At 37.3% G+C, this 16,857-nt stretch overlaps 1 protein-coding gene across 4 annotated transcripts in view; it reads right to left on the reverse strand.

The window, feature by feature from the left end:
- The window catches only part of adgrl3.1 (adhesion G protein-coupled receptor L3.1), an 89,365-nt gene that overhangs the window by 68,179 nt on the left and 4,329 nt on the right, over window positions 1-16,857 (reverse strand). For all 4 annotated transcript variants that reach the window (XM_016229052.1, XM_016229053.1, XM_016229051.1 and 1 more), the window contains exons 2-4: window positions 8,554-8,663; window positions 4,421-4,435; window positions 1,044-1,850 (exon numbers count right to left, since the gene is read on the reverse strand). In XM_016229052.1, coding sequence (XP_016084538.1) covers window positions 1,044-1,850; window positions 4,421-4,435; window positions 8,554-8,663 — 932 coding nt within the window. The remainder of the gene's footprint in view (window positions 1-1,043; window positions 1,851-4,420; window positions 4,436-8,553; window positions 8,664-16,857) is intronic.

The raw sequence follows: 16,857 nt of genomic DNA on the forward strand, positions 1-16,857 counted from the left end.
ACAAATGTAAAATAATTTTTAAATGTTATTAAAGAGTTAGTTCACCCAAAAATGAAAATTGGCTTGTGTTTTACTCACCCTCGAAGCATCCTAGGTGTATATGACTTTCTTCTTTCAGACGAATCCAGTCGGAGGTATATTAAAAATTGTCCTGGCTATTCCAAGCTCTATCATTGCAGTCAGCGGGTGTTGCAGTTGAACAGTCCACAAGTCGTCAAATAAAGCGCGCGCATTCATAATAAAACGTGCTTCACACAGCTCCGGGGGGGTGAATAAAGGTCTTCTGTAGTGAATCCATGTGTTTTTGTAAGAAAAATATCCATATTTCAAATGTAATAAACACTTTTATATCTCTTCCACCAACTGTCATATGCGGAAGCCGTTCCGGCGGATGTTGTAGCACGTCGGCGTTGCTTGATTAGTGACGAATGCGGAGAGACAACAAAACAAAATGCCGGTCACGAATTAGAAGAACAAACCGAAGATTTGCAAAGAAAAATGTCGGAGGATTTCGATATAAGCCAAGAGGAGACTGGTTTTCCTTTGCTAAAGTAAGGAAACTTTGCTTCCTTTGCTCCGATAAACAAACTCGCGAGACTAGCATATCTCAGAGGCGCGCGCACGCTCGCAAAAGCGTTTATTACGTTTGAAATATGGATATTTTTCTTACAAAAATATGGATATTTTTCTTATGCATGGATTCACTACAGAAGGCCTTTATTTACCCCCCGGATCTGTGTGAGGCACGTTTTATTATGAGTGCGCTAGCTTTATTTGACAACTTGTGGACTGTTCAACTGCAACACCCGCTGACTGCAATGATAGAGCTTGGAATAGCCAGGACAATTTTTAATATAACTCCGACTGGATTTGTCTGAAAGAAGAAAGTCATATACACCTAGGACGCTTCGAGGGTGAGTAAAACACAAGCCAATTTTCATTTTTGGGTGAACTAACCCTTTAAATGCTATATGTGGCTCAGTTACAAGTGGATTAAAAATAACACATTAGACAAAATGTACTTGAATTAAAGGGAAACTCACCAAAGCCCAATCTGTTGTCATTGTTCCCGAAGTCGAGAGAATATATGACAACATGGTAGTTGTTCCACACGTACAGCAAATTGTCTCGAGGATTGTAGTCCACAGCTGCGATATATTGGTAGGAATTTGGGAATGGAAAGCTGAGGTGTGTTTCACGGCTCTTCTCTGTGTTGTACATGTAGTCAATTTTATTCCCCAACGCTTCATTATCGTCATCTTCGTAAACGCTCTTCACTACGTACAGGATTCCGCAGATCATAAAGGCATTTGAGGCCGATCGCTTATCGTATGACGTATCCCATGATCCCTCCACTCGTAGTGTGTATGGGTTGAGCTGACTCACCACAATTCGTCCATTGTTCTGTTCAGTGGCATAGATTACCCACAGTCCATTTTCATCCACTGCCAAATCGATGTCAGATTTCCCACCCCAGCGATATGGCGAGGTGTCGTGGTAGTTAGCGTTAGCAATAATCGCCTCACCACTCTTAATACGAGTTCGCAGGTCGAATTTAACAATGTTGCGTGTACGCTCCTTGTTGAAGAAAAGTGCACCATCATACACCACAAACCCGGTGCCGTCCACACGATGGGGTAGTTTGTATGTCGTGGTGGGTCGACCTGCAATAAAGTCCTCCTTAGATGAGTACTCAGTCAGTGTATCTGTGCGGTATGGAGTCCAGGGCATATAGTAGATCTTGTTAGATGACTGTAGGGGGTCTTTACACCATGATCCAGACTGGTGGTCTGACTCAAAGAGGTGTTCACTCTGGTACACACCTCTCAATACACCTGGACAGAGAAAGACTGAAAGAGGAAGAGGGAGTGAATTGCAGTGATTTTTAAAAATATAATTCAATACATTTTTTCTCTTATCTATTAGTCATATACAGTTATAAAAATTGTTATTAGTTGGAAAAATACATATATTGCAGTTCACACATACAATGGCCTTTTGTACTCTCTATTATGAGAATCACGTTTTAATTTCTGAATTAAAATCCATTTTGAGGCCACAAAGCCAAAAATGTCAGGGTAATACAATTGCCCTGATGTAATGAAGAAAAGTCTATTTAAAAGAAAGAAAATACTAGAAAGAAGTCCTTATTAAGTACTTTGAAGTAATCTTTTATGATGTCTTTGAAAAAATGTTCACTAAATCAAAGTCATGTGGTGCAACCAAAAAACATCATGTGGTGCAACCAACAAGCAGAAATATGCAACAAAAAAAGGGTCCATGCAGACTCACGACTGTCAAAGCCAATATGTTTCTTAATTTTACCTTTTTATAACAAGGCAAGATTAGATCAGACTGTAAAATGTCATGTGGTGTGACTTTCCAGTCATATGTATGAATGAATAATTCATGATATTTGTAAACATTTGTACTTTTTAGATTGGAATATATTGAATTTTTTCGGAAAATACTGAATATTCCGAAGCTATAAGCTTTTTTTTACTCGATAGTTATATCACATGACACAAAACTACATAAAACCAACATGAATAGAAAGAGCATTTCTAAGGACTTGGCATGTGCATTTTTTTAACTAGATTTTTAAAAAAGATTTCTTCTTTTCTCTATTGTAAACACTCTTGTATGTCATTTATCCATATTGCACACTAACAACTGCAATGGTCTGCAACCAAAGTTATCAGAAAGCTACATGCTTTGAGCCTGAGAGAGAGAGAGACATCTATTAAATCATATCTGATGACTAGTAACCCGATTTATAGTTTGTGACTCCTGCAGAATCCCTTAGGAGGTTCTGAAAATCTGCCTCACCGACTTCTCTAATCCTGAGGAAAATTCACACGGTGCGAACATATATGTGGGGGGGTGGTTAAGAATCATCACCCTATTATTCCTGGTACATTAAATGTGAAGACGAAAATAATCAACTGTTAAGCCTTGTGCAAATCAACTTTAATTTGTCCTCCAGAATTACAGCTTGTAATACTAACATTCTATTGCATGAACTTACCCACAATACATTGCTGGCAAAAACAGTAACAGTATTTTCTAACCCTGGGAAAATTTCTGGGAGTAATTCAAATTACAATTTGAAGCACTGTGAAAAATCAATGACCAATAAACACAGTTGAGACTGGCTTAAAGTCAGGGTTAGCCACCATCCCTACAGCAGGCCTGTCATGCATATCTTACAAATGTACAGTCTTGTGATTAAACCCTCTGTGTGTGTGTGTGTGTGTGTGTGTGTGTGTGTTTTCATTCTCTTTGATTTATAATGATACTCCTGCAAACCATGCAGATAGACTTACATGGTCACACACAAACAGAGAAGTGAGCGCACAAACAGTCACACGGAATGCCTGCCACAGTATCGGCCCTTTCCCACCATTCCGTTCCCAGAATGAGGGACATCCTCATGGGAAGTGTGTCTGGTATTTTAACAGTTACTGGATGTTTCCTTTTATTGTTTTAGATGCATTAATTTTCCACAATATGACTTCATTCCGGAACTTTTCTTGGCCTTTGATAAACTCAAGTATATTTGTGTTTATTCATTTTTTTATTTTTCATTACTTTTTACTTTCAAATGTTTTGGTAGCCTATACATCCTTTTATTTTTGCCATTCTGATTTCTAAATTCATACTCAAGCATTCAATTCATGTTCATCTGTATGGTGCATTTTACAATGCATTTCTTTTCAAAGCAGCTTTACAGAAAAAAATATGTTTCAAAAATTACAAACAAGAAGCCTGTGGTGACTGTGTTTTGGTATTGGAGAAAAACCTTGAGAGGCTCCTAACTGAATACACAGTAAAAATTTACTGCTATTTTTCTGTTATTGTCAATTTAAAATTTGCTTTTTAATATGCATGTCATTCTATTTCAAATCAAGGCAAACTGACACAAAAAGCTCCAATTTCAAAATGCCAATTCACAATTTGAGTGTTCTCGCCATTTGATAAATTTGATAACTGTTCATGCGTCATCTCTAGCTATGCAGAAAATTAAGTTATTATGTTAAGGTCTGATGGTCTAGATTGCCCCCAGGCCATTCAAGAGACAAAACATTGCAAGACATCAGTTTCACACTGCCGCTTCTTGTGGTCAGCACAATCGGCAGCTTAAGTTTTAAACAGTGGCAACACCTCCCTGTTCATCTGATACATGGTAAACCACCAGATACACTGAGACAGATCAAGAGAGAGGAGACAGTGAGAAATAGAGGTCTAATTCAGGGAGTAAAGCCTTGGTCTGAGATCAAGTTTCTCCTCCGCATTCTTAATATAAACCATTATGAGCTACTGATCGCCAATCTGTCATTAGTATCAAATAACCCCATAATAGCCTGACAGTGAATTACACACTTAAATTACATTAAAGTAATGGAAGTAATGGACCTACCTCTCTGTTCCACTTCTGCATTCACAAAAGGGTGGAAGAAGAGAGAAAGAGAGCGAAAGAAACAACAGATTAATGATGCAATATTAAATACTTCACAGTAATTCAATTCCATATGCATGTAATGCACGTCGTGTCTTAACCCAATCTTGTGAAAGTAGTAAAATGTGCTTCATTTGTATTCTAGAAATTCCATTAACAAAGTGATCATAATTTTTGAAAACAAATATAGTGTGATATTAGACTATTAACCAGAAAAATGAATCTATAAAAACAAACCTGAGACAGAATACAAAAAAGAGAAAGAAATAGGGTTTGTTTCACAAAAATTGTTCATGTTCCTTGAGTATTGTGATACAGACCAGCTTTCTTGGCCAGCCTTCTTGACTAATGGATAAAAGACACAGATTTAATGTGTACCATTATTTATTCACTTATTTCGTATAAGATATATGGTTAACTCCAATTTGGTTTTACACCCATTTTAAAGCTGAACTTTTTCATTTTTATATTAAAAATTGTAGCCTGACACAATATCATTGTGAGTCAGGGGCAAAAAAAAGTTTGAAAACAACTAGTATTTTTGCAGTTACATTTGTGACGATAGTAATGTGAAAATTACATAGTTCAAATGATCTGTTTCTCACTTTAATTTACCGCCGTTTTAATAACAATTTTGTATGTTTCTACCTTTGCAAAAATTTCTATTTACATACACTTTTATACTTATTTTAAATATTATGCAACCAGCAGTGGACAGCAGTGGTCAAGCTCTTAGTGTCATTGCATGATTACAATGAAATTATACTAAAATAATTTCATTGTAATCATGCAATGACACTAAGAGCTTGACTTGCCTTGAAAAATATATACAATCTACACCGTTACTACAATTTATGTTTCTTTGTGTGTGTGAGTGTGTGTGTGTGTGTGTGTGTACTTCTCTATGAAATATGCATGAGGATGAACTGTTAATGCATCACTCAATAAATAAGCCACCACACAAGAGAGAGACTGTGTGAGTGTGTGTGTGAATGAGGTTCCAGGAGATCTGATTTAGAAGCAATTCTGTCTCCCACACACACACCTAGTCGAGTTTCAGTCACATTGTAAAAGGATCAATAACAGATAGTCATTGGCTGTCAGTTATAGTGTATAAAGAAGTGATGCATCTAGGCCCACTGGGAGGTTACGACTTCCTCCACTAGTACCCTATCCATCACAACTGACAGGCCGATGTGGGTGATGCTACATATTTCTACTCTATGTTTAAAACAGTTTGAAACAGATTATCAAAAAATTAAATAAAAAAAATGTAGGTCAGGGACATAGTTCTTTCCATCGTTTGTTGATTAGATGGTAGCAGATCTGAATGCAAGCTTGCATCAAAAAAAGGAAAAATTAAATGCATGCACAGATAAATTGTGCACAAAAATATCAATAATATGCATTTATTTCCATTTCATGCATCAAACAGAACTGCAAAAATACTGATTGTTTTCAAACAGGTTTCCAAAACACCCCCAGTCAGTCATTGGTCAGTCAAACAGATAGCCCCTCCCCAAATTCACGCTATTGGCTGAGCCAGTGTTGCTATGCTGGGCTGGCAAAGAATTTTAAACAGATAAGATAGTGCCAAAAACATTTCACATACTTCTGCACTATATCTGCCATTATGAGTAGTGCAAAAACAGTAACATGTAGTGCAATACGAACATTTGTGCAATACAATACAACCTACTTTATTCGCTCCATAAAGACAGTAGTTAATCACACAGATCTAAGGAGTAGGTACTGAATATCAACAATATATGAGGTGAAGTTTTTTAGAGTGTAGGTAAAACAGTCGTCCCATATTGAGGCCAAAGCAGAAAGGTTGACTGGAGTTCTGCCATCTCCTCCATCACAGGGGAGAAGAGAAAGCCAGAAAAACCTCAAGAAAACATTTGGAACATGTTCCCATGGGTTTCTAAGACTGAACTAATTAAATTACCTGCCTGTGTGTGTGCATGTGAGACTGTTTGTGTGCATGTCCGTACATATGATGGACCTCCCCACTAATTAGTGGGCCTGTGGAAAAAATGTTTTAGGCCTTTTTTGACCAGATGGTCACAAACACACATGTATGCACTTATGAGCACTCACACACACTTCATGACCCGTATGCGCAGGATGATTTATGGTCAAAAGGTCAAAAAGAACCGTGTGTGCATCCTGCCTGTCTGTCCTTTGTGTCATTTAGCTCTGTTCAAGAAATTCCACCATGTCTCTGCTATTCCACCCATTTGTGAATCAGTATGAGTGTGTATGTGAATGTGTAGGAGAGACAAAGTGTGTAAGTGTATTCAGGCTTTTCCTGCTGCCGGTGCCGCAGTCATACGATACTGATTTATCATCACCGTTGCCATGGCCACCCCAGACTGGAACACCAACCCCACAGAAACCGTGAGAACTTGAAACCACATCGCTCAACCCTCGGATGATTGACAGGCTTTTTTCCCGTGAGTCATGGCAAGGGACGAGGTCGGACAACAGCGGATAAATGCAACAGAAGTACATTCATATGCATTTTTCTGTCAGGTACAAGTTCATATTTGGTGACAGATCTGAATGAGGTGCCAGGTAGCAATCACTGCAATGCTAATTTGACAGTGACCTGAACTAATGGAGTCATTAGGCTCTTGAGGCTCTTTGTCTGAGTAGATGTGAGTGCACTTGTTTTTCTGTACTTGAGAGGGCCAAATTTCAGAAAATGCCCCTGCCTTGAATGTTTAAGCTCTATCGATATTATTTGAGGTGTAATGTTCATTATTAAAGTCTATTACCACAGTTTCTTTAAAAAAAGCACCGAAAGAACACCAAAAACTGCAGGTACAATAAGGCACTTACAAAGTACTGAGGGCCAGGCAAAAAAAAAAAAGACTGAAGTACAGCCACACATTATATGTGTTGGCATGGGACTCGTGTACTGGCCATCTGGCTAAAGTTATATCCAATATTTCAACCAATTTGTCATGATGGCTTAACCTCAGTAAAGCCAGTAAACCTGGCAAATATCACACCATACGTGCAATAATACCAGAAAGGGACATGACGTAACTTTCTGTAAAAAAATGTTTACAGAAATCACAATGGAGTTACATCAGTAAGGCATAACTTTCATCTACCAAGAAAAGTATTTCTGCCTCACAAAGAACAATTCAAATAATTAACAGGCTTTTACTGAATAATTAATGTAAAAAATTGAATCTTCTGTCTTTCTATAACCGCAATTTATGCTATTTAAAAGAAAAACAAGTGACAAAGCTAAATCATTTTCTGTGGTAATCAACACAATTGGTGGCTGACTAAATACTTTTTTGCCCCACTGTACATATTTACTACATTAGTGAAAAGTTTAATAAGTAGTAATGCCTTAATTTAAAAAGAAATGCTGAAAGGGTAACATTATACAAATTATAACTTGATTTAGCTTTTTTTTTTAAACAAAACAAAAAAAATCTGGGTTATAGCAAAGAACTTGCAGTACAATGGAAGTGAATGTGATCCATTTGTAAATGTTGAAATACTGACTGTTTTAAATGTATAGCCACAGGGCATAAACAATGTTTTATCCCATTTTAAAACTTTATTTTTTATTTTTCACTTTCTTTAAAAACCTAACAGCCATAAAAATGAAAAAAAAAAAAAAAACTTTGCTGGTCAAAGAATACACATAAAAAGAATTGAGGCAGGTGCTTTCATTAAATTATAAGCTTTACATTTCTGCTTGTAAATCTTAAAAAAAATGCATTTTATTTCACTACAGCCTTGAGGGCAAATCATTTCTGTGGTAACACTATGGCAACACTATGCCACAAATGCTGTCGATTGTATTAACTTGTATTAAACCCAGAATATTCATTTAAGTCTGACGCATTCATGGATCTTTTAGAAGTAATAGCACACCTCTTCTCAACAAGCTACACAATTTTACATATAATTCATGTCTATAGCCTGTAGCACAAAAAAATGAATTATACACCAAAGTTTAATACTTAAAAGTTAGAAGTTAGTTCAAATCCCTAAGTATGAGCAATAGCAATAGCAATACTGAACAAAGCTTAATTTAAATCTGTATGTGTGTGAGAACTTACTGTATGGCACACACTCGTACTGAATCTCAAGGTATTTGTACGTCCCAGGACACGGGTCAGGAAAAACATCAGGGCCAGCGACGACTGCACACTGAGTTCGGTTGTTACACCTGAGAGAGAAAGAGAGAACGATACATGCAGACAGAAAAAGCAAGGCTATTAGTGCAGTTCAATCAATATCAGTCTGACATTAGGAATATGAACCGTATGTACTCGTTCAATATGTACGATAAAAATTAATGAGCCCTAAAATACCATTTTCATCAAGTGAAAGAAAAAAGATACTTTTACTCAACAATCTCAATCAAGCTGAAAGACTCAAAATGCGGGCTCCCCAAAGAGCAGGAACACATGCTGTTGTTCAAATGTAATTCTTATGTAGGTCGTATGTACATGTAAGGCTGAAAATACAGAGCAGAACGAATTCTGGCACAAAAAAAAAAACTGAGGAAAAGACAGTTCTGACAAATCCTGTTTGGCAGGAACACACGCACACACACACACACACACGGATGACCACCACATGACATCTCTGTCATATTTCATGATTATTACACCCTATAGAAATACAAGCACACACACAAAACACAACTGACACATGTACAAACACACACAAGTTATATCGCGCAGTTATATCTCCCTCAACGGGTAACCATGGAAACCTTCCAGTCCAAACCCATGGGGCACTTAAAATGCACACAAACACATACTTCAGCTTTTTAAGTTTCCAACCTTAGCTTCACAAAATCATTATAAGACAATCGACAGTCTGACTGACTCAGGTGTGTGCGCGCGAGTGCGTGTGTGTGTGTGTTTTGCCTCTTACTTTTCAAGCTGTCAGACAGTGGAATATTGTACAGGATTGGTCTCTTGGCATTTGTGTATATTTGTGTATAGATGCAGGTATGTTAAGTGTGTGTTACAATTTGGGTATGCGTGTGTGTGTGTGTGGGCCCTAATTGCTGTGCTGAGTGAGTGTGACAGTCATACTCCCAGAGTGCTGTGGGGCATCTCTGGTTTCCGGGGCGACAGCTCTTATGTGGCAGTGTGCAACACTCAGTTATGGCCTAATTTAGGAGGAGAGGAGAGAAGAGGAGATTATTTTGTCTTTTGCTTTAAAGGTAATGATTTGCATGCACAAAACACCCATTAGCCTACTCAATGCCCCCACCTAGGAAATGTTGTCTGGGGTTTTGTGTGTTTAAGATTTGTGTTCACAGTTGTTTGGGTGTACGGCGAACGGTTCGATCAGACAGGCTGAAGTGAGGAGATGACTGAATGAACTGGGGCAGCGTGTGTCACATGAATATATCAGCATCATCCAGATGTACAGAGACACTGGCCTTGAAGAACATCATCTGACTGAGATATCAGAGGGATTCCTATGTGTGTGAATAACTGTTTCCTATTTCGCTCACAAACACACACAGGATATCACAATTTGTAATCATTTGATGGGGCATTTTTTATAGTTATGCGCGTCCTTGAAGCTCAACAATAGAGTGTCACGCTAGCAATGCCAAGATGATGGGTTCGATTGTCGACACTGACGGCAATAAATATAAATTTGTGATCAATTCAAAAACATCTGTTTTAAGAAAGAATTCCACATTGTCCCGCATTGATGAAATCATTCAATACAGATGTAAAATGTCAACAACAAAAATATAAAATGGTTTGACAAGTGCAGTTTTCTTTCTAGCGTTTACATATTTTGAAACAGTAAGTTGGGAACATACTGAAGAGTTTGTCTCGTTTGAAAACAGCCAGTAGCTTTTAGTTTACGTCACAGCTTGGCAAAACCACAAATCCCCTTTCCTCACAATCAATAGAAGGTTAGGAAGGAAACTCTCTAATCAATAAATAAATAAGCATGAGCAGCACACCAACGAATTTGAATGAACTTGTATTGAATTTGCTACAGTACATGATATTGCCTGTTTTATCATATTTTTACGAATTCTGGCACAAAAAAAAAACTGAGGAAAAGACAGTTCTGACAAATCCTGCTTGGCAGGAACACATGCACACACACACACACACACGGATGACCACCACATGACATCTCTGTCATATTTCATGATTATTACACCCTATAGAAATACAAGCACACACACAAAACACAACTGACACATGTACAAACACACACAAGTTATATCGCGCAGTTATATCTCCCTCAACGGGTAACCATGGAAACCTTCCAGTCCAAACCCATGGGGCACTTAAAATGCACACAAACACATACTTCAGCTTTTTAAGTTTCCAACCTTAGCTTCACAAAATCATTATAAGACAATCGACAGTCTGACTGACTCAGGTGTGTGCGCGCGAGTGCGTGTGTGTGTGTTTTGCCTCTTACTTTTCAAGCTGTCAGACAGTGGAATATTGTACAGGATTGGTCTCTTGGCATTTGTGTATATTTGTGTATAGATGCAGGTATGTTAAGTGTGTGTTACAATTTGGGTATGCGTGTGTGTGTGTGTGGGCCCTAATTGCTGTGCTGAGTGAGTGTGACAGTCATACTCCCAGAGTGCTGTGGGGCATCTCTGGTTTCCGGGGCGACAGCTCTTATGTGGCAGTGTGCAACACTCAGTTATGGCCTAATTTAGGAGGAGAGGAGAGAAGAGGAGATTATTTTGTCTTTTGCTTTAAAGGTAATGATTTGCATGCACAAAACACCCATTAGCCTACTCAATGCCCCCACCTAGGAAATGTTGTCTGGGGTTTTGTGTGTTTAAGATTTGTGTTCACAGTTGTTTGGGTGTACGGCGAACGGTTCGATCAGACAGGCTGAAGTGAGGAGATGACTGAATGAACTGGGGCAGCGTGTGTCACATGAATATATCAGCATCATCCAGATGTACAGAGACACTGGCCTTGAAGAACATCATCTGACTGAGATATCAGAGGGATTCCTATGTGTGTGAATAACTGTTTCCTATTTCGCTCACAAACACACACAGGATATCACAATTTGTAATCATTTGATGGGGCATTTTTTATAGTTATGCGCGTCCTTGAAGCTCAACAATAGAGTGTCACGCTAGCAATGCCAAGATGATGGGTTCGATTGTCGACACTGACGGCAATAAATATAAATTTGTGATCAATTCAAAAACATCTGTTTTAAGAAAGAATTCCACATTGTCCCGCATTGATGAAATCATTCAATACAGATGTAAAATGTCAACAACAAAAATATAAAATGGTTTGACAAGTGCAGTTTTCTTTCTAGCGTTTACATATTTTGAAACAGTAAGTTGGGAACATACTGAAGAGTTTGTCTCGTTTGAAAACAGCCAGTAGCTTTTAGTTTACGTCACAGCTTGGCAAAACCACAAATCCCCTTTCCTCACAATCAATAGAAGGTTAGGAAGGAAACTCTCTAATCAATAAATAAATAAGCATGAGCAGCACACCAACGAATTTGAATGAACTTGTATTGAATTTGCTACAGTACATGATATTGCCTGTTTTATCATATTTTTTTTTAAATTACATAATTTTGTAAATGTACAGTACCACAGTACATGCGGTTACACTTTATTTTAAAGTGAGTAATAACTGAGTAATATGAATTAACTACATGTACTTACTATATAGGTAGGGTTAGGATTAGGTTTTGGCATAAGGTTACTTGCATGTAATTATGCATAATTTATTGTTATTATAATAGTACACTGTAAAATCCAATAGTTCACCTTACTTAGATTTAATTAGTTATCTTTACTTAGTTGTTATACTTACTAGGTTTTATTAAGTTACAGCTACTTTCAAGGCAAATGAAACAATTTACTTACTGTTTTGAGTGACACTTACTTCAAATATTCAAGTTGCCACAAAGAAATCTATGACATTAATAAACCAGTGAGAGGCAGCAGTGTACTAATATGTTGCTAATGTGCAACATAACAACAGAAGAAAAAGAAAAGAAAAAGAGTCTTAATAGACTTTTCACCCATTTCCTCCATGTCTGCAGTTATCTTTCACTAGTTGCATTCACTCATTTCCCAAAGTCATCTTGAATGTTGACTTTTCAATTCAACTGAAATATTTGAGAGAACATCACATAAGCTAACTTCATAAATTGATGTTGATTTTCCTAAAATGTGTTTTTTTTTACTCACCATTATAGTGATTAGCGTTCCCTTTGGTTGGGCACTTGGAACTTCATTTATGTTACTACAATTTTCTTCCTGTTAACGCAACAATACATCACGAAGTCAGAGTTATTTGATTATAAGGGAAGAAAAGTAATAAATAGGCTTCTTTTAGTCGGTGACCTATCTTCTAATTAAATCATTAGTGTATATTTGTGTGTGTTTACTTAAGAACTTCTTCAAATTTAATTTTTCATAAATACCTTGAGATGCTTTTAATTGGGTTATATAATCCTTAAATAGTGTGTGGTGATATGCTAAAGTCACACTTAAACATTCAGTACGTGAATCACAACAATGGTAACAATTCAATTTAATTTATTTTCATTAATTGTAACAATAACCATTTTATTTGCTCTTTTTGTTGTGCTATACTGACACAAGACAGCAAATAAAATTGGCAAATAAAATCAACAAATGTAAAACAAAGCAACTGCATAATTTATTCATGCCGCAATGCACTCTGGGAGTCAGTGAGTAGCTATACTAAGTCATGAGTAAACCTAAATGAAAGGATCAAGTACCCCCTACAGTTCTTTTTTAGTTACCAGAACTCTCGTGTAAGTAAACTATACTAACTAAGCATTTGTCAGTTCAACATACTATTCCTATTTCACTTTACTTCATTTTTTCAAGGCAATCTAATTAGATTTTACAGTGTAAGTATATGGAACATGTGTAACAAGAACACATGCATATAAGATATAGATGTAAGTTCCAAGAAGAGAAAAGCTATATACAGTATAATTGTTTTTTATTATTATTAAAGTGTAAATTACACAACTCTAATTTTGATTTAATTGGTCATTAAGGGCGAATACTGCAGTCATATTGTATTTTACTCTAAAATCAAAAGAAAACAATAAGAAATTAAATTTTATATAAAACAGATATTTTACTGGTATATGCAACATATTTATTTATTTATTTGATGACATTATTGGCATGACAAATAAGCATATTCACCACCAACTTCTCTCACTGTAATGTGAAAAAAAACATTATTACTGTAATACAGTGATCAAAACCTCCTTAATGGACAGAATTATGTTTTGATTAAAATCAGCATAATTTAAATTAAATACAAATTCAGTACAAATACAATTAAACTAGGTTTTTTTTAAGCATGATCTTTTGCACACTACAGAATTGGCAATGAATATGATATTGGATGAAATGTTCATTTTTAATAAAACCAACACCATTTCCACATGCAATATAACATGATCAATAATTCGAGGAAATCAAACACCCTGACCAATCACAGGCTCTCTCGCCGTTTTCATTTCTGGAACAACTGTTTAGCATGCAGCGTGTGAAATCAGTTCTATTCTCTCTCCTCTGAATTGCATCAGACCTGCTAGTTGAAATCTCTTTGTGTAATATATTATGTCTGCCAATAGATCTTGGATAAGGGGCTCCCAAACAATCACCTTCCAATTACCTCCCCTCATTGATTAGAGCATTAGCCCGCCGTGGCACACACACACACACACACACATACACACTCTCTGTGAATACATTAGCCCAAACTGAGTAAGATGTAAAGGTCAGACAAAATGAGAGAGCGCGAGTGACAGAGAGAGAGAGAGCGAGAGCGGGAGATGAGGTGGAGAATGATAAATGATGTGTGATTCCAGCCACAGCTTCTATAAAAAGCAGCGGAGCAGGACCGAGAGAGAAAAAAGGCGAAATCTTTCTCTTGTCTTCCGTTTCATGGAACGTTTCCTAATTCCTCTATGGGAATTATACACTGTTACATTCTGAGCGTGCCTTGCACATTAGCAGTTCAGAGTTATAGAAACTGAAAAATCGATCTCTTGTGTGTTGATAAAAGTGGGCTGCCGGCATCTAAACATCTAAATCGAGTCTCACAAGAGAATGTGAGCATGTGTTACAGGTATATTTGCGTGTGTGTATGAAAGAGAACTCATAAATGGTAATTTCCTCCACATTGACTCTGGGCATGGTCTATGGCCTTGCTAATTGGATCTTACAGTCTGGTCTACCCTGAGGCAGTGTGTATGTGTGTGTGTGTGTGTGTGGCAGCTGGCAGGTGGTATAACAGGCAACCTCAGGGCAGGATATGGTGCTCTCTCCCTTACACATTTCCACTGATTACACACACACAAACACACACTGGGAGTCATTCTGAATGCACAAAAACTGTATAATCAAATCTGTCCGGCTCAAAATTAAAAACATACAGTAGAAGCCGCCACTTTTATGAATCTTTTATGAGGGCAAGGCATGCCGTTACGCAGCATGACACATCCGTTCATAGTTTGTGATTATTCTCATGCGTAGCCCATTCTCTACATCCCCACATCTTTCTTCTTGTGCCGTGGGCTGCCAGGTTGTCGTCCCCAGTCAAAGTCAAGGTCGGACAGATAGCAGGCTGTGCTCTCGACATTAGCCGGAACTGAAATGATAATGTTTCTTGTGATGACGCAGATGCTAATGGGGTTTTGTTCTGCGTGGGTTCTGTTTTCCTCCGTAGCTCGGCTTCATCTGTACAGTTTGGAGGCAAAGAATTCATTTGTCCTGCCAAACAACTCTGAAAAATGCAAACAGGATGGCTAATATGTTTGGGCTGTTATGTAATGTGGACAATCTCAAATGACTATATCTGATTAATTCCACACGCTGTGTAAAAAAAAAAGCACTGCACAAATATACGCTCGCATTGTTCTGCAACACCTGTTTTTGAAGCACAATGTCTTTTCCCTGTTTTTTTATTACGCTCTTATGTGCTAATTATGCCTACAAATCAAAGTGTTGACAGTTTCGCTCTCCACAATGAGCTCAGCTGAAACCTAACACACAGCCCATGTACACACTGCAAAGTTTTGGGAGTGACAACCACATTTAAATGTGGGAATAAATACCCTAAATTATTATTCCATGTGTGTATGGAATGCAGGATTCACTTCAAGTTGCAACAGTTGACAGTGATAACTCAATAGCAGCATTACTGCATTACCAACTAGCTGCTCAGTTTGGGTTTGTACATACTCAGATTTGATAAAACTGCCATTGTCACTGCGTAGATATTTTAGCAGTGAATTTAGTTGTAGAATGTGGTTTGTCATTCACGGTCATTTTGGAAAGGTTAATTGTAAAGTAAATTTCAGCAAATTTTAAGCATTAAAGGCACATCTTTAAGTGCTACTATATAAAATGCTAAATGAAGACTTTATTTTAAATAAATACATAAAGTTTAATCTATATATATTTTTGAATTGTAAGAATTTATACCATTTTCTAATATTAGTATTTTGAATTAACTTTCATTTTAATTTTAGTTAAGGATTTAGTAATTATGTCCTTTTGTCATTTTTATATTTCTATTTAATTTATTTTTTTCATAATTTAGCATTTTCATTTAACATTTCTTTTTCATTTCAGTTAATTGCAAATACAACATTTCTCATTTAGGTTTTAAGTTGAAGTTGTTTTTTTCTAATTTCTAACATTAAAACATTTTAATAAGTTTCACTTTTACTTAACACGGCCTATGGCCTCCTATCATTAGTATTCAGTAGCCAACAACAGGATTCTTTTCTATAAATAGAACAAATTATATAAATTCCTTCTGCTTGAGAAATCTTATCGAGCTTGAATAAACTAATTATGTAAGAATGTTGAGAGCAGGCACTGTCTCCTTTTAAAACTTAAATGATATAATTGTCATCAAGCAAGGCCAGATACAACAGGTAAGTGAAAGACAGGATGGTTTATTGATTCAATATGTGGATGTGTAACGGGTTAGGTTAAGGCAGGAGAGTGTCAACAGAGTGAAGGATTCCAGGGTTCTTATCGGAGTTCTGAGGGTGAGTGTCTGATGCCGGTTTCGTGGGAGATCGTGGAACAGCTTCCAAGGAGTCGTTGGAGGATCGCGGGAGAACCAGAAGGCAAGTCTTTCTAGGAGAATATCGTATAGAGAGTCCAGAACAGTCCATAGGAGTGAACGGTAGACCGGACAGTGATGTGCGTGTATTTGTAGTGTGGCTTGATTGGTGACAGCAGGTGCGGGTGATTAGAACTCAGGTGACTGTGATTGGGTGATTATCCTGGCTGGTGACTGCAGTGACTGCGATGAATCCCTGACATTACCCCCCTCCAGGGGCGGCTCCTGACGCCC

The sequence above is a fragment of the Sinocyclocheilus grahami genome, unplaced genomic scaffold (genome assembly GCF_001515645.1).
Source record: "Sinocyclocheilus grahami isolate Dianchi unplaced genomic scaffold, SAMN03320097.WGS_v1.1 scaffold346.1, whole genome shotgun sequence".
NCBI classification, from domain to species: Eukaryota; Metazoa; Chordata; class Actinopteri; order Cypriniformes; family Cyprinidae; genus Sinocyclocheilus; species Sinocyclocheilus grahami.